Source organism: Giraffa tippelskirchi, chromosome 7 (genome assembly GCF_054371585.1).
Source record: "Giraffa tippelskirchi isolate mGirTip1 chromosome 7, T2T-mGirTip1v1.2.pri, whole genome shotgun sequence".
Lineage (NCBI taxonomy): Eukaryota > Metazoa > Chordata > Mammalia > Artiodactyla > Giraffidae > Giraffa > Giraffa tippelskirchi.
In genome coordinates this window covers 19,144,713-19,166,987 of record NC_137281.1, presented here as the reverse complement: position 1 = coordinate 19,166,987, position 22,275 = coordinate 19,144,713, and the positions used below count along the sequence as shown (strand labels likewise).

Sequence of the window (22,275 nt, the reverse complement as noted above, 5' to 3'; positions counted from 1 at the left end):
AAATGAATTTCACGTGCTTATTTTTTTGTGTAGCTGCTGTAAAATTTTGAATTGCATATGTGGTGCACATTGTATTTCTGTGGTGATTTAGAAGAGGGATTAGTAAACTGACAGTTCTTGCTTGAAATCTGGCCGACACCCATATTTGTAAATAAAGTTTTACTGGAACACAGCCACACCCAGTCATTTGCATATTTTATATGGCTAATTTTGAGGTACAACAGCAGCACTAAATAGTTGTTACAAAATACATGCACCACAAAACCCAACTTATTTACGATCTGTTTAATAGTAAATCATTTGGTAGAGTTTGCTGACCTCTGATGTGGTATCATCTGTGCTTTAAAGCTCTGAGAAAGAAAAAAGGCTTCTTATGAAGAAAACTTTATTATATAGCACTGTTTTATATTATCTCTCCCTCTGTAATTTTTATAGTCTTCCTGTTCTTCTACAGCCCTACCCATAATTTACAACTTCAACCTGTTTCATCATCTCTACTTAAAGCCAAACATGATTTGTTTAAAATAACATAATTAAATAATAATGCTGCTTTAAAATGTACCCTTTTCCTCCTGACAACCTTGTGGTGCTGATGTACCCTCCCTACTTCACCCCTTCAATGATGTAACTATTGGGAGGTAACTGTGGCAGCTAATCCACTCAACCATGGTGACCAGTTGACTTGCATAATCCAGGATATAAAGAGCCTCAGATACACCTCTTTATAACGAATGAATAGCTGCTCTGAGCCTAAAACCAGATTGAGCTCAGGTGCGGTTGTGGTTGGCTTTGATGTAGAACTGTTGATTAAACTGGCAGATCTAAGAAAAAGTGCGAGTATTCACCTACATAGATTCTTCTGTATCAGGCAGCAAAGATGTAAAATAAACATTCTTGGCCCTGTAAATTCTTAAGAGACGTTTCTGTTTTTAATTGGTGCCATACAATAGATAGTATGTTCTGGTTTATATCTTAGAATCCAAATGACTAAGATGCTTAAACCATTTCCAGAGTCCTTAATGTGCAGCAGAATCCAGTGTGTATGTTGTGCTGGGGAACTGTAGACCTCATTTTTCTGGTTATACATTAATATGCTGTATCCAGTTTTCTCATTTGAACCATAAAGTGCTATGACATTGATTTTTATCTATTGATTATTTTTCCAGTATGAGTAATTCCTGTTTAAATTGTTTGCCTTAAAAAAAGTTGATTATAGTAGATCATCCTTTGAATTAAAGTTTAATTTTAGGCATCTAATATAAATTCTTACCATTATAGAGAAAAAATTATCAGATGTTGATACTGTTTTGCTTCCTAACTCAACCACATTTACACCGGTTGTGTCACTTAATCCAGATAGTAAAAGAACCATTTGGAACATTTGGAACCATTTGCAAGCCTGAATGTAAGACATACTCCCATGGCAATTCAGAGGCACATGGGGCCGTTGTTTGAAAAGGACAAGACGGGTGCATGGAGTTTTATTTATTCTTTAACCATGCAGTCAGATCCAACTATTTTCATCTTTCTGATTTTTCAGCTTTGTCATTGTTTAGTTGATAAGTTGTGTCCAACTGTTGTGACTCCATGGACTGTAGCGCACCAGGCTCCTCTGTCCATGGAATTTCCCAGGCTAGAATACTGGAGTGAGTTGCTATTTCTTCCTCCACAGGATCTTCCTGACCCAAGGATCAAACCCGGGTTTCCTGCATTGCAGGCAGACTCTTTACTGACTGGACCACAAGCTAAGCCCCAATTTCTCAGCTTTATCCTCTTAAAAATTAAAATAATAATTATCCATGTCATTGCCACTGGTGTCAGTAATATTAACGTGTTTTTAAAATTACTTTTTAAAGATTTATTTAGGTTGTGCCGGGTCTTCGTTGCTGCACGTGGGCTTTCCCCAGTTGCAGCGAGCAGGGACCACTCGAGTTGCGGTACACGGGCTTCCCATTGTGGTGGCTGCCCTTGTTGTGGAGCGCAGGCTATAGAGCGCTTTGGGTTCAGTAGGTGTGGAACACTGGCTTAGCTGCCTGGCAGCATGTGGAGTCTTCCCAGGCCAGGTGCCATACCCATATACCTCGCACTGGCAGGCGGATTCTTAATCACTAGACTACCAGGGAAGCCCTGTTTTTTTAATTATCAATAAAGTATATCATCTTAAATATGTACACAACAGAAAATTGTGACCTGAAGAGACCCTCAACAAAATAAAACAAGTTACTCATTTTTCAGATCTTTTATTAGTACCTAACGTTATGTAAAGGCTTATTGTCACTTCAGTGCATATCTCCAGATTGGGGGCTGAGGTTCCACTTGTCATTTTATTAATTTTAGTATCCATATTTCACCAATATGGTGGCCACATTTTACGGAAATAGACACATCAATCTACATGTTTGTATCTGCAATCCTATTTAGATTCAGTATTTCCAACCACAAAAGGTGTTAGAAAATTCTATTTTGGGCTTTTAAGTACAGCAGGATACGGTTCACATCTTAAGCTGTATTTATTTCTGGTCCTCTACAGCTAACACTCTACAAAAAATAGTTGTGCAGAAATAATTAAATAATTGTGGGAAACTAGTGGTTTCAAGGTTCTTTATTTTCTAAGCCCTTCTCCATATGAAGCATGAGAAGGCAGACGGTGCAGTCGTGACGCTGAGACGAGTCCATGCAGGGTGTCACCTTGTAGGTTAACAAACCCTCCAGAATCTGCCCAGTTGGAGCCACCCCTGTGCTGTGTGTGCCAATGCTGATAAAAAGGCTCCAGTTTACTGTGTGACACTTTTCTTACTTTTATTGGAGGATAATTAACTTTACAATATTGTGACGGTTTTTGCCATACATCAATATGAATCGTCCATAGGCATACATGTGTCCCCTCCATCCTGAACCCCTATGTGTGACACTTTTTAAAACCTGCTTTGTAATCACAGGGAAAAAAAACTAAGTGTGAATCTTCCTAATGGGGAAGCAGTCATTGTGTCCCTGCACAGCCCACTAGGCTGCACGCAGAGTATTGCTACCTTAGCTGGTTTGAAATAGTTTGGTTTTACCTGCTTTAACCTCTTGTAAGTTCAGTTATTGCTTTTATTTTCTGAAATGTCAAATTGATGTTATAATGCCTACCTCAAGTTATGTGGACTAAAGGAGAAGATTGTAAGATACCTAGTCAAGTTCTGACAGTTCTGGACAGTCCTTGGGTCTAAGCTATGTAACCTTGAGTAAGGCTTTCAACCTTTTTTTGAGCTTTGGTTTCTTCATCAGTAAAACAGACAGTGATACTTAAGCCTTGTAGAGTTGTTGTGAAGATCGGGAACCGTGGGTGTAAAGGTCTGGCCATCTGTGAGCTCAAACAGTGGCTCATATCATTGCTTGAATATTCGGTGTGTATGTTGGGGACAGGGAGGCATTAAATGCCCTTATAAATCATGGTATCAGAGCTTCCTGTTACAGCCTTAGAAAGGAATCTAAGAACCATACTGGTTTGTGTCTTGAGGAAGGACACATACATCATGAGAAATGTCAGAATGGATGAGTTACAAGCTGGAATCAAGATAGGCGGGAGAAACAACAACCTCAGATATGCGGATGATATCACTCTAGTGGCAGAAAGCAAAGAGGAACGGAAGAGCCTATTGATGAGGGTGAAGGAGGAGAGGGAAAGACTTGGCTTAAAACTAAAGATTAATAAAACTAAGATCATGGCATCCACCCCATGGCAAATGGAAGGGGAAAAAGTGTAAGTAGTGACAGATTTCCTCTTCTTGGGCTCTAAAATCACTGCGGAGGGTGACTACAGCCATGAAATCAGAAAACGATTGCTTCTCGGCAGAAAACTGACAAACACAGACAGTGTGTTGAAAAGCAGAGACGTTACTCTGCAGACAAATGTCCGTATAGTCAAGGCTATGATATTCCCCGTGGTGACGCACAGTTACGAGAGCTGGACCGTAAAGAAGACAGAGCACAGAAGAATTGATGCCTTCGAACTGTGGTGCTGGAGATGACTCCTGAAAGTCCCCTGGACAGCAAGGAGATCAAACCAGTCAATCTTAAGGGAAATCAACCCTGAATACTTACTGGAAGGACTGATGCTGAAGCTGAAACTCCAGTATTTTGGTCACCTGATGTGAACAGCTGACTCATTGGAAAAGTCCCTGATGCTGGGAGAGATTTGAGGGCAGAAGGAGAAGAGGATGGCATCACTGATGCGATGGACATGAACTTCGACAAATTTCAGAAGATAGGGACAGAGAGGCCTGGAGTGCTGCAATCCATGGGGTTGCAAAGAGTTGGACATGATGGGGTGACTGAACAACAATAGCTCAAAATAATCCTATCTCTTAAAATAGACCCAAAAAAGACAAACTTGGTACTTGGACTATATTATATTGTACACAACTCATATCACATCTCAAAAGACAATGGCCTGGGATAAAGTATCAGAACGTTACCCTGCTACCATTATATCAATCTCTCTCTCACATCCATAAACCGCCATTAAGGACTATGTAAGAATGCCTCTTTTCGTTAAATAAGCTAGTAACCTGGCAGAATGGCCCAAGGAAAAAGAATGGTACTTTAAATTGTATGCACTCAGTATAACCAACTGCTGACTATATAGGAGTGCAGTGGACTATTAAGGAAGGGTGGAAGTTCTTGAAAACAGTGAGAAATGTCCTTAGACCATGCAAGACTCGCACACGAAAGTCAGTCTTCTAACCATCACACAGGATAGTTTGACCTGCAGGACTCTGGTTGCAGAGCAATCCTAATTCTGAAGTATACCTGCAGGCCAGCCCCAAAGCCAGCCTCGTTCTGTGGGGTACTGTCCTGTGGGCCTGGGGTGTAGCTCTCATAGTTCCACCGAGAAGAATTAGGATCAGGTAGGAGAAAGGACTTCTCTTGTGGCTCAGACAGTAAAGAATCCACCAGCAATGCAGGAGACCTGGGTTCAATCCCTGGATTGGGAAGATCCCCTGGAGAAGGAAATGCCTACCCACTCCAGTATTCTTGCCTGGAGAATTCCCTGGACGGAGGAGCCTGGCAGGCTATACAGTCTATGGGATCACAGTCAGACATGACTCAGTGACTAGCACTTTTTTTTTTTTTTTCCAAAGGAAAAAGGCAGAAGGGGCAAAGATAAATCCCAAAGCAGCACTTGTATTTAACCATTATCTGTTGATGTAACCTAACATTATTTCCCATCTTCCTCCCTGCCCACTGCCACACACTCATGCATAGTGAAAATTCACTAAATAGAAAAGTTTACTGCTAGGATTTAGTCAGGGTTCCAATCCCCAAAGCTTAATCTGTATCAGCATTTCAACGTTTTTCTCATTATCACCTTCCTAAGGAAACTTTCCTAAGACTTTTTTTTCCTGATCACCCCTCCTCCATGAAATTTGAATGCCTTAGATATACTGTATATCTGCATTTTATACTGGGTTGACAAAAAAAATTCGTTTGGATTTTTCTGTAACATATTATGCAAAAATTCAAACGACCTTTTTGACCAACCCAATACATAAAACAAATTCTTTTTTCAACTCCTAAGAACCAATTTTCTCCCTATTGGGAGTGGAGGGAATAATGTCACCATGGAGAAGTCATGCTTATACAAATGAGCTGGTTGGTGACAGTGGTAAAAAGAAACAAGCTTTGTTTCCCGGTATCTTGACTGAAAAAATCTTAAGCCATCAAGAGATGGTGATTAAAAACCTCTCAGAGTTAGCTGTGTTCTTTCCTCCATCACGTGGGGAGCACAACAGACAAAGCCCACCCACTCCAGTCCCCACACAGCTATTGAGGTCATTTGAGTCCTAGCAGCTTTCAGGCCTGATGAGATGCAATCAGTCCTCTGAATTCTTAAGCATAAGCCCTTCAAGCAAGTTTATTAACATCCACGGGTGGACTCAGGAAGGTTTGGGGACCAGGATTGGATACTTGTTAGTGAAAATTCAACCCAGTGCTAGATTAGCCATAATTTAAGAAATGATAGAAGGAAATGCAACCCACTCCAGTATTCTTGCTTGGGAAATCCCATGGACAGAGGAGCCTGGCAGACCACAGTCCATGGGGTCAAAAGAGAATCACACAGGACTTAGGAACCAAACAGCAACAGCAACCACAATACCACATTTGTTTTCTCTGGAATCTGAACTCCATTATTACAGTCACTGTATTGTAAGTAACCCTGCTGTCCTGCTTTCTACTGGCAGGTTGATACCCTACTACTGCTCTCATCAGTGGTATTTCTAATGCTGATTCTCTTAAAAGTGGCATGTTAAACAAGTATGTGGTCAAATTTCCCTGGTATAATGCCTTTGGGCAAATATTTGGCCAGATCTTTGTTCTGGGCTCCAGGTGACTAAGGCATGTATCCCTAAAGCAAGATCCCTTCCAGCAACCAATCAGCAATTCCATTGTGTGAGTTGGTTAAAAAATATTTTAGGGGGACTTGGTGGTCCAGTGGCTGACACTCCATATTCCCCATGCAGGGGGCCTGGGTCTGATCCCTAGTCAGGGAATTAACTCCCACATGCTGCAACTAAGAGTTTGCATCGGGCAAATAAGCCACAGCACAGTCAAAAAATAAATAAATACTTGGACATATTCTGAACCCATCAGAAACCTGGAACAAATAAAATATATACAAAAAAGAAATGAGAAAATATCTGAATTTGAGGGTTTTAGAAACACATACATTTATGGCTAAAAGTCCAACTTCTTCCTATTAAAAAAAAAAAATACCGAAGCCAGAAATATCTGCTTCTAGGGTCTCCAGACACTGTTGTGTATACGCTGCTTTGCAGGGAATGATACTAGAGCAGTCTAGGAGAACAAATTGGAAAGACCAGCCAAGGCCACTGATTTGTGGATTTGAAAAGGCAACATCTAGGAATCTTTACATTTGGCCCAGAGCTTGAGTGATAAAGCTCTAGCATTTTGTTTCCTCATTCAAAAATACAGAAGTACAATAGTTAATCTAACCACAGAAACAGAAAAGAAAGGTGTAGGTGGAAACCAACAGTGGAGGTAAGAAGAGTAGCAGGTATTGAAGAAAATAAAACAACACTGACAATGTGTAAATAAGAGTCCTTGGATAACTATGCACCTATCCTAATCTGCCTATAAATTTCACTGTTTAAACCATTACAAATCCAGTTGATCAAAGGAAGAGAGAAAAAGTTACAAATGATATTACATAATGCCTACTCTTAACAAGGAACCAAATATTTTAAATGGGGATGGAGGGTGAGAAGGAGAGGGAGTACTGAGGGAGGAGGACTCTGGTGTAACGTTGATTCCTGTGCAACTCTGGAATATTCTCTGAGCACTGAGGAAGCTGATCCTCCTTAGGACTCAGCAAGGGGTGCTTAAGACCAAGTGTGCCAAATCAGGCTTGAAAGAATGCTGTAGACATACCTGATCTCTGAGGTCTATGACATGGGTCATACACGAGCAGTATATAAAACACATGGGATGCAGGAAGAACATACTAGCATTTCCATATGAATATGTAGTGTCTGTGTATATATATACATACACATGTACACATACATACATAGGCTTCCCTGGTGGCTCAGTGGTAAAGAATTCACCTGCCAGTGAAGGAGACACAGGTTTGATCCCTGCATTGGGATGATCCTCTGGAGAAGGAAGGGGCAACCCACTCCAGTATTCTTGCCTGGGAAATCCCATGGACAGAGGAGCCTAGTGGGCTACAGTCCATGGGGTTACAAGAGTCAGACATGACTTAGTGAATAAACAATATATACATACACACATATATTTATCTGTATTATATCTATACATTATATATAAACAATGTGTATGTATATACACACACAGACAAGACAGAATTTATTTAAGTTGTGAGATCAAAGTCTGGAGACCACTGCTCTTTTATTATTTTTTGTGTGTGTTTTTATTGAGGGATAATTGCTTTACAGAATTTTGTTTTCTGTCAAACCTCAACATGAATCAACCATAGATATACATATATCCCCTCCCTTTTGAACCTCTCTCCTATCTCCCACCCCATCCAACCCCTCTAGGTTGATACAGAGCCCCTGTTTGAGTTTCCTGAGCCATACAGAAAACTCCCATTGGCAATGGGAAATTTAACTTTCCATGTTACTCTTTCCATACATCTCACCCACTCCTCCCCTCTCTCCATGTCCATAAGTCTATTCTCTATGTCTGTTTCTCCACTGCTGCCCTGTAAATAAATTCTTCATTACCATTATTCTAGATTCTGTATATATGCGTTAGAATATGATATTTATCTTTCTCTTTCTGACTCACTTCACTCTGTGTAATAGGTTCTAGGTTCATCCACCTCATCAGAACTGACTCAAATGCATTCCTTTTTATGGCTGAGTAATATTCAGAAAACTAAGATCATGGTATCTGGTCCCATCACTTCATGGGAAATAGATGGGGAAACAGTGGAAACAGCGTCAGACTTTATTTTTCTGGGCTCCAAAATCACTGCAGATGGTGATTGCAGCCATGAAATTAAAAGATGCTTACTCCTTGGAAGGGAAGTTATGATCAACCTAGATAGCATATTAAAAAGCAGAGACATAACTTTGCCAACAAAGGTCCGTCTAGTCAAGGCTATGGTTTTTCCAGTAGTCATGTATGGATGTGCGAGTTGGACTATAAAGAAAGCTGAGCGCCGAAGAATTGATGCTTTTGAACTGTGGTGTTGGAAAAGACTCTTGAGAGTCCCTTGGACTGCAAGGAGATCCAACCACTCCATCCTAAAGGAGATCAGCCCTGGGTGTTCATTGGAAAGACTGATGCTGAAGCTGAAACTCCAGTACTTTGGCCACTTCATGCGAAGAGTTGACTCATTTGAAAAGACCCTGATGCTGGGAAGGATTGGGGGCAGAAGGGGATGATAGAGGATGAGATGGCTGGATGGCATCACCGACTCGATGGACATGAGTTTGGGTAAACTCCGGGAGTTGGTGATGGACAGGGAGGCCTGGTGTGCTGAGATTCATGCGGTCGCAGAGTCAGACACGACTGAGCAAATGAACTGAACATTCCATTGTGTATATGTACCACAACTTCTTTATCCATTCATCTGTCAGTGGACACGTAGGTTGCTTCCATGTTCTAGCTATTGTAAATAGTGCTGCAATGAACAATGGGATACCTGTGTCTTTTTCAATTTTGGTTTCCACAGAGTATATGCCTAGGAGAGGGGTTGCTGGGTCATATGGTGGTTTTATTCCTAGCTTTTTAAGGAATCTCCATACTGTATTCCATTGTGGCTGTATCAATTTATATTCCCACCAACAGTGCAAGAGCATTCCATTTTCTCCACACCCTCTCCAGCATTTATTGTTTGCAGACTTTTTGATGATGGCCATTCTGATTGGTGTGAGGTGGCATCTCGTAGTTTTGACTTGCATTTCTCTAATAATGAGTGATGTTGAGCATCTTTTCACGTGTTAGCCATCTGTATGTTTTCTTTGGAGAAATGTCGAAGTCTTTTTCCCACTTTTTGATTGGGTTGTTTGTTTTTCTGGCATTGAGTTGTATGAGCTACTTGTATATTTTGGAAATTAATCCTATGTCAGCATAGACAGCACATTAAAAAGCAGAGACATTATTTTACCAACAAAGGGCTGTCTAGTCAAAGCTATGGTTTTTCCAGTAGTCACGTATGGATGTGAGAGTTGGCCTATAAAGAAAGCTGAGTGCCAAAGAACTGATGCTTTTGAACTGTGGTGTTGGAGAAGACTCTTGAGAGTCCCGTGGACTGCAAGGAGATCCAACCAGTCCATCCTAAAGGAAATCAGTCCTGAGTGTTCATTGGAAAGACTGATGCTGAAGCTCCAATACTTTGGCCACCTGATGCATAGAACCAACTCATTGGAAAAGACCCTGATGCTGGGAAAGATTGAAGGCAGGAGGAGCAGGGGATGACACAGGATGAGATGGTTGGATGGCATCACTGACGTGATGGACTTGAGTTTTGAGTAGGCTCTGGGAGTTGGTGATGGACAGGGAAGCCTGGTGTGCTGCAGTCCATGGGGTCGCAAAGAGTCAGACATGACTGAGCAACTGAACTGTTTGACTGAACCTGCCAATAGAGCTGCCATATGATCCAGCAATCCCACTCCTGGGCATATATCTGGAAGAAAACATGATTCAAAAGGATACATGCACCCCAATGTTCACTGCAGCACTGTCTACAACAGCCAAGACACGGAGGCAACCTAAATGTCCACTGACAGATGAATGGATAAAGATGTGGTACATACATGCAATGGAATATTACTTGGCCAGTAAAAAGAAGGAACCGATGCCATTTTTCACAACATGGATGGACCTGGAGATGATCATACTAGGTGAAGTAAATCAGACAGAGACAGAGAAATATCATATATCACTTATATACAGTATTTTTTTGAAAATGTTACAAATGATCTTATTTACAAAACAGAAACAGACCCACAGACTTAGAAAATGAATTTATGGTTACCACGGATGAAATGTGGAGGGGAGGATAGATAAGGAGTTTGGGATTGACATGTACACACTACTATATTTAAAACAGATAATCAGCAAGTTCAGTTCAGTCACTCAGTCATGTTTGACTCTTTGCAACCCTATGGACTGCAGCACTCCAGGCTTCCCTGTCCATCACCAACTCCTGGGCTTGCTCAAACTCAGGTCCATCAAGTTGGTGATGCCATCCAACCATTTCATCCTCTGTCATCCCCTTCTCCTCCTGCCTTCAATCTTTCCCAGCATCAAGGTCTTTTCCAATGAGTCAGTTCTTTGCATCAGGTGGCCAAAGGACTGGAGTTTCAGCTTTAGCATCAGTCCTTCCAATGAATATTCAGGACTGACTTCCTTTAGGACTGACTGATTGATCTCCTTGCAAGGACCTGTTGTAAAATAATAATAATAAAGTATGTAGAACTGTTGCACACTAGTTCTTTTTTTAGAATCATTTAAACACGAGTTTACAAATAGGCCATATACATACAAGAATTAGTATGTGATACAGATAATTCAAATGAGTAAGAATGAAGGTGAAACAAGTGATTCTCCAATTTAAAAAACTATCAGATCTCTTATCACTCCTCATATTAAAAGGATGCAATAATTTTAAAACTAGTAAAAAGTATTTTTAAAATTTTACAATCTTGGGATGGTGAAAGTTTTCCTAAGCGTGGTCAAAAAACCCAGAAGCTGTAAAGGGAAGAGGATAGATTTGACAACATAAAATGGAAAATCAGTGCAAAGTAAACACACAGTATGAAGTACACAACACTGAGAGAATATCTGCATGCTAATGACAAAAAATGAATATCCATAATCTACTAATAATCCTAGGATATAAAGATTAAATCAATGATTGGTTGAAGAACATGAAAAGATAAATCACAGAAAAAAGCAATACAAAGTCAATAATCTCCTGAGACAACTATCTCCACCTCACCAATACATCTAAAATGATATATCATTTGTCACCTAAGATTGGCAAAGATGAAAAACAGCCATTGTTGAGAAGGACATGGAGAAATAAACACCATGGTGCAAGTGTAAAGTCACAGAAGTTTTAACCTTTTTGGAATGTAGTTTGCCAATGTTTATCCTAATTTAAAATATGAGTTCTAGCAATTATAATTCTAGAAATAGATCCTAAAACATTATATAAATATAAGGAGATTCTCTACAACATTACTTGTAATAGGATAGAGCTAGAAACCATGTAAATGTCAAATTACAGGAAAATATTAAATAATGGTAAATATATCATATCCATATGATATAATGGATAATATATCCATATGGGGGATGACTACTGTATTGATTAGCCATCATGGTGTAACAAAACTACCCCTAAATCCCTTCAGCTGTATCAAAAATAAACATTCACTATTCTCATCATCAGATATTTGGGAGTGGCATGGAGGACCTGGACCTGGCAGGTCTTGCTCTGAGGTGGCTCACTCACATGGCAGGCTGGTTGTTGGTCAGAGGCCAGGTGCTGCCCATGTGGCCTTCACTACAGGCTGTTTGAATGTCCTCACAATGTGGGGGCTGGTGGCCCTAACCTTGAATAGTCCTGGAGAGGCTAAGCTAAAACTGGGATGTCTTTTATGAACTAGCCTCAGAAGTCCCACAGTATTACTTCCACCATTTCCTATGCATCATACAGAACAGCTGTATTCAGTGAGAGGGGAGTATATAAATACCAAGCAGCAAGGATCATTTAAGCTGAAATTTAAAGGCTGAATAGTAGTTAAGTCAGGCAAGGAGACCACTTATAAAAACTTGGAAGTTTATGAACAGGAAGTAGAGATGAGGCTGGAGAGGTAAATGGAGCCTGATTCATGGCAGTACTTAAGAAACTTGTTACGGAGCTTGATTTTTATAGAAAGCCAGTAGGCCACCAAAAGATTTACATCTTAATAAGATCAGTTTGGTTATTATATGGAGGGTGGATAGAGTGGACAAAGCCGGGGACCAGGAACCAGAGGCCAGGCGATCTGTCAGCAGGCTATTGAAATGATGCAGACAGAAAGATGGTACCTTGGATTACAGTACTGGCTATAGAGAGGGAGAAAAGTTGGGCAAGTTCTTAGATGTTTAGGAATAAACCCAATGGGACTCAATATTTGACTAGGTATATGGGTTACACAACAGGGAGGAATAAAGTTTGGTTCCTATGTTATTGGCTATGAGGCACACGGGGGCATGCGGGAGGAAAAGTAGTTTTGGGGATTAGAAAAAGTTTAATGTTTAACAAGGTGAGTTTGAGGTGCTTTGTACACATGGGAATTTCCAACAGGCACTGAACATATGGGACCTGGAGGTGAGGAGCTATGCCTCGACATAAAAATTTGAGTCATCACAATATCACTGGAAACTGTGGAGACATGAGCCAGAGAGGAAAAGGAGCTTACTAAAGACTGAAAAGGAATGCCAGAAATGTATAGAGAAGGAATGCCAGAAATCAAGGAATGCCAGGAATCAACCCTGAGGATTCATTGGAAGGACTGATGCTGAAGCTCCAATACTTTGGCCATCTGATATGAAGATCCAACTCACTGGAAAAGACCCTGATGGTGGAAAAGATTGAGGGCAGAAGAAGGGGGCGACAGAGGATGAGACAGTTGGACGGTATCACCGACTCTATGGACATGAGTTTGAATGAACTCTGGGAGACCCTGAAGGACAGGGAACCCTGGCTTGCTGCAGTCCATGGGGTTGCAAAACGTCGGACATGACTTAACAGACTAAACAACACAAAGATACCGAGAGAGTCTATTGCCACAGAAAACAGGAGTGATCCAGAGTGTTCACACTACTAAGCCAAATAACCTAAAACTGCACAAACATCGTGCAAGAGAAGAAAACCGGTGGAGTAGAGCTCTCTCCCCATTGGCCCAAGGCAAGATGCTTTTATGGGAAAGATGTGAACAGAATTAATGACTTCTGGTGCAGTGCTTCTCAGTGTGACATACATACAAATAACTTGAGGATTATATTAAAATGCAGGTTCTGATTCAGTAGGTCTTGGCGAGAGCTGGAGATCCAGCATTTCTAAGGTCCTAGGTAATGCCAACACTGCTGGTCCACAGATCACATTGTGAATAACAAGGTCCTGCTATGGGTCTCAAACTTTGCTGAACACAGACTCACATGGAGAATTCTACAGATTCTCAGTCCCTGACCCCTACAGATTATGATTCAATAGGCGTGGAGAGAATCTGATAATTTCCAACAAGCTCCCCATGATGATGCAGCTTTCCAGACCATACTTTTTGAGCTGATCTGTTTCAGCACAATTTAACTGTTGCTGACCCCAACAGAGGAAAAGCCAGAGTCCACTGTGTTTCAAAACATAATACAAACAAGAAGTGCCCACCTCTGCGGTCAGAGTCCATGATCAGAGCTCCCCGGGGGGTAAGGTCGACCACTCATTACCCATCACCCTCACAGCCACAGCTGCTGTATCAGAATGAAGAATTCATTCTTACTTATTTATTACCAAGACTTACTCTCAGCAGTGGGTGTCTATTTCTCTCAAAGCTTTATCTTGTTTAGTAACACAATTTCATATTAAAACAAGCAGCTGCTAACAAACAGTATTTCCTTTACTCAAAAGATACATGTTTCACAACAGCCTCATGAAAACTTATTAATAAGAAAAGACCCTATATAAGAAAGAAGGGGGGAATCCTATTTAATGAGGAATCAACTCACATATGTATTTATTAAGCACAAAAATGTATTTTACTACTGCATCTTATGGTGAAAAAGGCGGATTATAAACACACAGTCCCTGTTCTCAGGTCCACACCATGAAGTAAAGACACCAACAATCATGTTGAAACATGACAAATACCATCTGAAAAAACAGCTGACATTTAGTTTTATTAAAACAACCCAGCAGTTACCTCAATCCATACTGACAGAATGTGTGTTTGTTATTAATAGCAGCAGACACACAGGAGAAAAATATCAAACAGGGGTAACTAGGAGAGGCACCTGGCTGAAGCAATTCCTGGAATTAAACAGATGGGCAGCCTCTTCACAGGTGGAGGACCTAGAGGACCATTCTTTAACAAAAATTAATTAACATGTGCTCTGAGAATCTGCTGACAAAAGGCTTTACCTACTGTTCATCGCAGTGTGATTAAGAAAGATATTTACGTAGACAGAACAGTAAAAGCCCTCCAAAAGGCTGACACCAGTTTGGAGACGAGTAACACAGGAGAGTAAGAAGACAGAGGAACATACTGTTTTCTAGAAGACAACATTGGGAAGAAGATGCTGCCCGCCGCCCCCAAAAAAGGGCATCTATGGAGATACGAAATTATCTCTGTAGGTACTCTCACTGGCAGCCGGTGAGACTTCCAAGCACAGATCAGCGACAGCTGGGGCCTGGGGAGTTTGCCAAGATCCGGGAAGGGGCGCGCCAGGCCCTGCCACCCAGGAAGCTGGGAGAAGTCCGAGTGGTCGGAGTGCTTCCGTCCGTCGGGTCCTTACCGGCCCCTCCGGATCGACCAGCACAGGTGACAGGAGGGCGCCGGCGGAAAGAACAGTTTTCTGCTGCCCGCCCACCTTCCCCCTGGGGGACGAAGAGGTGCCACGGCTCCGCGGTCCGACCTGAGGCCTCCCTTCCTCGCAGCTCGGCTCTCTTCCCCCAAGCCCCACCGCTCGCTCTGGTCCGGGGGTGGCGGGCGTCTGCGTGGGCGAAGGTGGCCTCTGGCCCTGCGGCCTGCAGCACGAGTCCAGTGCTGGTCCCGGGGTCCCCGATGCGCGGAGGTAGCTGCAGCCCGCAGGCTGGGACAGCCTGGAGACCGGAACGGCCTGGAGACCGGAAGTGCGCTGCTTCCTTCCGGCCGGCGCCGCACGAGACGGGGCGGGGAGGGGCGGGGCGTCCCGGGAGAGGGCGGGGGCCCGCGCTGACGGACGGCTCCCGGGACCTATGGGCGCGGCCGCAGCGGCCCGGCCTCCCCGGCGCGCCCCCTCCCTGGGGCGGCAGACGCCCCCCCCAGCCCCCCATTTCCAGGGTGCTGCACAAGGCTCCGCGGCTACGGGGTCCAGGCTGTACCCCCGGCGCGTTGCAGGCCGTGGTGAGGCCCCGCATCCGCGACCCTCGGCGCCCCCGGCCGGCCCGCTGCCTTCCTTCCCGGTCCCGAGCCGCGCGCGAGGACGGCTGAGGCTGCAGGTTTGTGGCTGCGTGTCGGGCCGCGGGCGGCGCGAAGGGACGCTTGGGCGCCAGGCTTCGGCGGTCCGGGACTGTCCGGCGGGCGGGTGGGTGGCGCTGCGCCTTTGCTTAGTGGTGTTCGGCCGGATCAGCCGCAAAGAGCGAAAGCCCACTGGCCGCCCCGCTCCGTCGCGCAGTCTGGGGGCGCGGCCCCGCCCCTCGCGGCGTCTTGGGGCACCCGATTTGGGACGGGTCGCCCCCAGTCCACCTGACGTGCGGGGCCGGGGGCAGCAACTCTGGAGAGAGCAAGTTTGCCGAGGGCGGGGCGCCTTCTCGGGCGACTTCCCGCTTTGGCCACGCGGGCGGAGGGAGGGCCCGGGTGGTCTTCGGCCTCGGCGGCCACGCCACTTCCTGGGTGAGTCCGGGCGAGTTACTGAACTTCTCCGGCCCCTGGGCGGCCGGCGGGGACCGCCGGTGCTGTAGGGTTGGGGTGCGGAGGTGAGCTGAAACAACGTGCCCTGCAGCGCCCCGGATGCCCAGTACGCGCTGGTCCTCCTAAGCAATGGAGGAAAAAAGCACCACTGTCGTTTCGCTTTTCAGACATTAAGATAGCGTAGCTTGTAGTTTGGTGGGGAAAGTTTTGTTTCATGGGTTCAGGCGATTATCGCCCACAGTTGACACTTAAGTATCTGTTGCCGTCTGTCCTAACGTGTTACAGTGTATCAGTTGTGGGATTTTTTTACAACTCCGCTCAGAGCCTCTTTCTGAGCGTGACTCGAGGATGAGGTAACTTGGGGATAAGCTCGTCTCTGGAGGTACGACTTTGCCGACACTCCTTTTCCGTCTTGTTGCTCCAGATTCTCCATTTTCCGTGTTTGCACCGAAGTCTGTTTTGCCTCTCAGGTTTTTTTGCTTGTTTCAAGGAATGAATGAATGAATTGCATAATGTTGGATGATGTGTTCTTTTCAATAGAGCAACTTGTTTGCTTTTAGGAATTAATAAACTGCCCCAACAATCATGTCCGGCGGCCGGTCATAGTTGATAAGTAATTAGTTAAGGCTGTTCATTCGTCGGAGGAGTGACGCAAGATGTTCTGGGGGACGGTAGCCAGCTTACTCACTGCCAGCACTCCCCCGCCTCCCACTTGCTGCTTCCAAACCAGGCTCCTGCTCCCTGCTGGCACTCCCACTGTTGCTCCCTGGCGGAGCAGCTGCCCTGATTGGCACACCCCCGCTGCCATCACCGCCCAGGCATATTCCTAAAGCTTCCAGAGTGGATTGTTTGAAGGAACACAGGTATCAAAATCCAGATACCTGAGAGAAAACAGGATTTCAGTTCTTCAAAATCAGGCTATCAACAATCAACAGATTCTGCTTAATACCATTTCCATGGTATGGCACTACTGAAAATGATAGGAAGCTACCTAATTATGTGACAAATTGCATGATGACTGCTATAACTCAGGAAGGGGAAGGATCAGTAGGGGTTGGTGCATTCCAGGAAAAGAAGACCTCCTAGAAGAAGGGCAGGGGTTTGTGTGTGATGCTCACCTGTATTCCTAACTCTTGGCAGTGCCTGCCATAGAACAGGCGCTTTATAAATGTGGTTGTGTTAAAGAAATATTTGTGTTGTGTCTTGAGAGTAGCTTTGAATGCTAGTTAAAGTTTGGATGGGAAAATGGGAGGGCATGGTAAGCATGGGAAAATGGCTCAGGTAAAGTCTCTAAAACACAGATGAGCACTAGGGTGTATTTGCTAGAGAGGGTACTCACATATGGCTGGTGGTTTACCTCTGTGTTGTTTGTAGGAGTGGTTGGAAGAACAATGCATGTGAGTCTTTGACACCATGATATCCATCAGGCAAAGAAAAGGAATACAAACCACAGAAGTTTCTGAGGATTACACCGCACAAGAAGAAAATGTGAAGTTGGAAGATAAATTGCCATCTAGTATGTGATTTAAATTAAAGCAGCATTTTGGAATGTTTTTTTTTGTGATTTAAATTAAAGCAGCATTTTGGAATGTTTTTTTTTGTCTGCATATAGAAATAATCACTCTCCAACAGGAAAAATATTTGGAGAGACCTAATAGTTGAAGAAACTTGTTCTACTACCCTGAGAGTTCTACAGATGATTTGAATGCAATCTGTTAATATTCATTTTACAGTTATGCTTAGAATCCTTTGCTTTTCAGGTGTCTGTTCAGTATGATTATGCCAAGCTGATCTTTTGACTTTCAGGGTAATACTTTTTCCCACTGTTCAGATTTTAGTCTAGTTCTTATTTTTCTGGTTTGTGTATGCTGCTCACAGTAGACAGCCTCACCTTGGGTGAGTTTCTCAGTTCATTGAAGTATTGAAAGATGAATCAAAACATTCTTTATTCTTTATTTTCAGTCAAATTCCTGAATATTTTTTCTTTGCCTTTTTGGGGGGTGGAGATGGATGTGGTCAGAATTTGGTAAATTGTTTATACAATGTTGAAGACTCTTGCTAAGCCATTGCATCAAATGGCATTAATTGCCAACCTTTTGCTTCCTGAGTTGCTTTCTTAGACTAAGCATGTCAGGATTTTTAAAAGTAGGCATGAAAAAGTCCATGTCCATCAGCCATTTTGGATATGACTGAGTTTATGTCGACTGCAGCTAGAGCTAGTAAAGTAATTTGAGGGTAGCAGTTTTATAAAGTAAACAATCTGTGTTGAGCATTCATGCCACTCAGCTGTAAGCAAATTGAGACAATGCAGAGTACTCTCTGAAAATCTTACACAAATACAAGTTCAAGTCTGGCCTTTTAAATTTTTGCCAAAAGTTTTACTTTCATTTGAGGCTGGAAGGATTCGTTAACAAAAGAAAATACTTGTCACACACAATAAACAATTTCAGTATTTAATAGAGGATTATTTGACTTAATTTCAGTATACAATCATTAAAAGAAGATAAATGGAAACAGTAGAGAAAAGTAACAGCACATATCTCACCAAACTGGGCTGACCAACATCCAGACTTAAACAGTGCTGGGCAGTCCCTCCTTAATAGCAAATCTGGACCCTCAACTGGGGAAGGATCCTGGGTGGTGTGTCCACCCAACAGGCAAGACTTGAGATTGCAGTTTTGGGAACTCCCACTTATAATCCCGGGGCTTCCCTCATAGCTCAGTTGGCAAAGAATGCGCCTGCAATGCCGGAGACCTGGGTTCGATCCCTGGGTTGGGAAGATCCCCTGGAGAAGGGAAAGGCTACCCACTCCAGTATTCTGGCCTGGAGAATTCCATGGATTATACAGTCCATGGGGTCGCAAAGAGTCGGACACGACTGAGCGACTTTCACTTTCACTTTTCACTTTCATTTATAATCCCAGGCCACAAACTGTTATCATCATCAATTTGCACACAAAAATGCAGCTCTGGTTTTTCTTTAATTTTTATAATGCTGCTTGTTTCACTTTGTGAGTCACAAGACTTCTTAGACCCTGGGGGACTGGCCAGACCTCCAGGGCCCCCAAAATTTCAGAACACACTCCCTTTCTTATCTAAAGTGCCACCTGACTTGCTGAACTTGCAGGCAGGCACAGAATCCAGGTAGTGTCCAGGAAGGTCAGAGGCAGGGCAGAGACCTGCTCTCCTGCTTCTGAAGCCTGAACAAGATTTCCTCCATTTTAGTTTCCCTATCATTAAATTAAAACATAGCTTTGAGAATTGTTAATTCTACCAAAGCAGTATTTATGTCAGAAAAGAAAAGCAAAAAGGAAGGAACAGATACTCCCAGAAACCCACTCATCCTGAGACTACCACTTATGGCCCTTTGATTATCTTGTAGTCTGCATGTTGTTCTCTGTACATATATACCTACAAGCATTCAGATGTGGTTTTGCAAAATTGAGATCCTACATGCTATTGTATAACTTTCTATCTTTTTCTTATTATGATATATATGAACAGACAGTAGTCAGTGTATTTTTAAAATTTTGTCAGTGTGTAGTCACTGTGTAACTATAGCATAATTTCTTTAACTAATTTCTTATTTAATATTTAGATGATTTTTAACCTTTAACCTGTACAAGCTGAACTGTGATAAACATCCTTGTGGCCAAATGTTTTGTTTAAAACTATTTATTTAGGGCATATGCCTAGATTTAGAATTATTGGTCAAATAGGGTGCTCATGTCAGTGGCTTTTACTTCCTATTGCCATGTTGCATTGCAGAAAGGTATCAATTTATTCTAACACCAGCATTGTTTTTAAAGTGTCTTTTGTGTGTGTGTGTGTGTGTATATATACCAAAACAGAATACTAAACATTTTTAAGCCATCAAATTAGCCAGTATTATAAAGTTATAGCTCTTTGTTTTGATTTCCATTTCTTTAATCTTTTTTTTCTATTAATTTTATTGACCATTTTTTCTTTTGTGCATTGCCTATTCATGTCCTTAATCAATTTCCTACTGGAATATTCATTGTTCTATTATCTTGGAAGTATACTATATTAAGAATACTTAACCTTTCTTATATGTACTATAAATATGTTTCCTAGTTTATACACCTGTTAACTTTAGTGTGACGGATTTTAAAATTTTAATCAAATTTTGGCTAGCTTTTAATGAATAAACCACACATTTTAAGTAGATCATCTAAAAGACTGTTTATATTTTAACTATAACACATTTATTCTTCCATTTAAGAAACTTAGTAGCTAAACTAGGTCAAACATGGGTCCTAGGTTTTAAGGTGAATAAGATAGTGTGCTTGTCCTCATGAAGTTCACATTCTAGTTGGCAAAATGGACAAATGAACAGTTAGATACAGTGGTGGGAAAAGCTATAATAAAAGTATAGAAAGATCTGTGGAATCACAGAAAGGAGCCCCTAACTGTCTGCTGGGGACAGGGAAAATTTCTCCAGTGACAGGCAGCTGGAACTTAGCATGCTTGACAGTCTGAAATAGAACTATTAACTGCTAAATCCTTTACTAATTTGGTTTTTCATCTGTTTTATTTTTTCTAAAAGGTTGTACCAATAGAAGATTATGGAAGATTCTGTCATTTACAATTGGTGGAACTGTTGCCCTGTGCATTGGGCTTCTTACATCTGTCTACCTGGCCACTTTACATGAGAATGATTTGTGGTTTTCTAATATTAAGGTATGAACATTGTATGATTTACCCATCAATGTCTCCAGCAGTTAGTCAGCCATTTAGATGTATGACCAAGACAGTTTCCTTTTGCCAAAAGAATTCAGGCTCTTATGCTTGGATGCAGAGTAAAATGACTTTTGTTAATTTAAAATAACATCAAAAGTTTTATAGTCAAATGAGTTTTCCCATTTTCGTTAACTTATTCCAATTATGTATCAGTTACTCTAAACCAGTATTTTGTATTTTTCAAACTATAGATTGTGAAATTGGTGTAGTAGGTCATGAGTAACATTTTTCTTAATGAAATCAGATACAAGAGAAAATGGTCACAGAGTAAGGTTGATAATTATTTGTGAAACTTTTATTTTAACTATATGTATGTATATACAAAACAGGTCACAGTATAATTTTTTTCTGTTGGGTACAGAAAAAAAATGGGGGGAGGGGAGAAAGAAAGAAAGCCAAAGCAACTATTCTAAACCAAGGAGTTTTAATCTGGCTCCATAGATGACCTTGATGTGGTATACCTTTCTAAAAGTATATGCAAAAAATTGGGGGGAAGCTGTAAATGTCATCAGATTTTCAGGAGGGTCTGTGACTCTTTAAATACCAGTTTTCTTATTGTCTTTCTCTCTCTAAACATTTCTATACATCCTTCAATTTGGCTTTGATTCAGAGCAAGTATATCACTTAAAAGGAAACTTACACGTTGCCAGTGTTTTTCATCCAAATATAGCTTGTTTTTCATCCAGAAATGTCATGATCTTTGACCTTATTTCCCACCTTGACTTCTAATGACTAGTGGTTACGAAGGTAAAATTGACTTCAAAAGCAAAGATTTATTGTCTGTGAGAATATTCAAAACCATCTATGCAAAATATAAAGACAGTGTCCAGTGTTTTCCAGATTATTTGGAGCTTCAGTTCTGTTATTGGAATGAGTCTCCAAAGGAGACTACTTTGAATGACAAGTTTTATTTTTATGAATAATGTCTAGTATGTTTATTTTTTTAAACCTGTCATATTACTTTATACGTATAGCAAGTATCTATGTGTATATCTTTTTACAAATAATCATGGTACAAAAGAATAATAATTCTTATCCTTCAATGACACTTGGTAGTTTTTCTTGTCAAGAAAAATTTTACTCACTTATGTCTTTTTAAAATGGAGTACCTGTAAATAGATTCCCCGAAGATAAGAAATTTAAAACTTATTTAACGCAAGTATTTTGAATAAAGCAGGGAATTTCCCCTTTGTGGGTGTAAAGCCAAAATTAAATGCTAGGAGCTGTATAGCAAGGTAACAGGTGAAAGGAGATCACATAATTTTAAAATGTAAGTTTAGTTCTTTAATTTAAAGCTGATAAGTGGCATTACTAATATACCCCCTCATCAAGAAGCCTGAGGAAAAGGCCAGGTCATGTAGGGCTTTGTAGACTGGGC

General features: G+C 41.8%; 1 protein-coding gene across 7 annotated transcripts in view; it reads left to right on the top strand.

Annotated features, from left to right (window-relative positions):
* The first annotated feature begins 15,553 nt into the window (after positions 1–15,553).
* DPY19L3 (dpy-19 like C-mannosyltransferase 3) overlaps positions 15,554–22,275 on the top strand; it is a 71,496-nt gene continuing 64,774 nt past the window's right edge. For 4 of the 7 annotated variants that reach the window (XR_014059565.1, XM_081510462.1, XM_081510460.1 and 1 more), the window contains exons 1-3: positions 15,554–15,724; positions 17,511–17,652; positions 20,704–20,837. Coding sequence is in view for 5 of the 7 variants with exons in the window: in XM_081510462.1 (XP_081366588.1) it covers positions 17,550–17,652; positions 20,704–20,837 (237 nt within the window). In the remaining 2 variants the exon portion in view is untranslated. Of the gene's footprint in view, positions 15,725–15,934; positions 16,119–17,510; positions 17,653–20,703; positions 20,838–22,275 lie in introns of those variants that run through there. The other 3 variants (XM_081510461.1, XM_081510459.1, XM_081510463.1) reach the window with 2 other exon arrangements.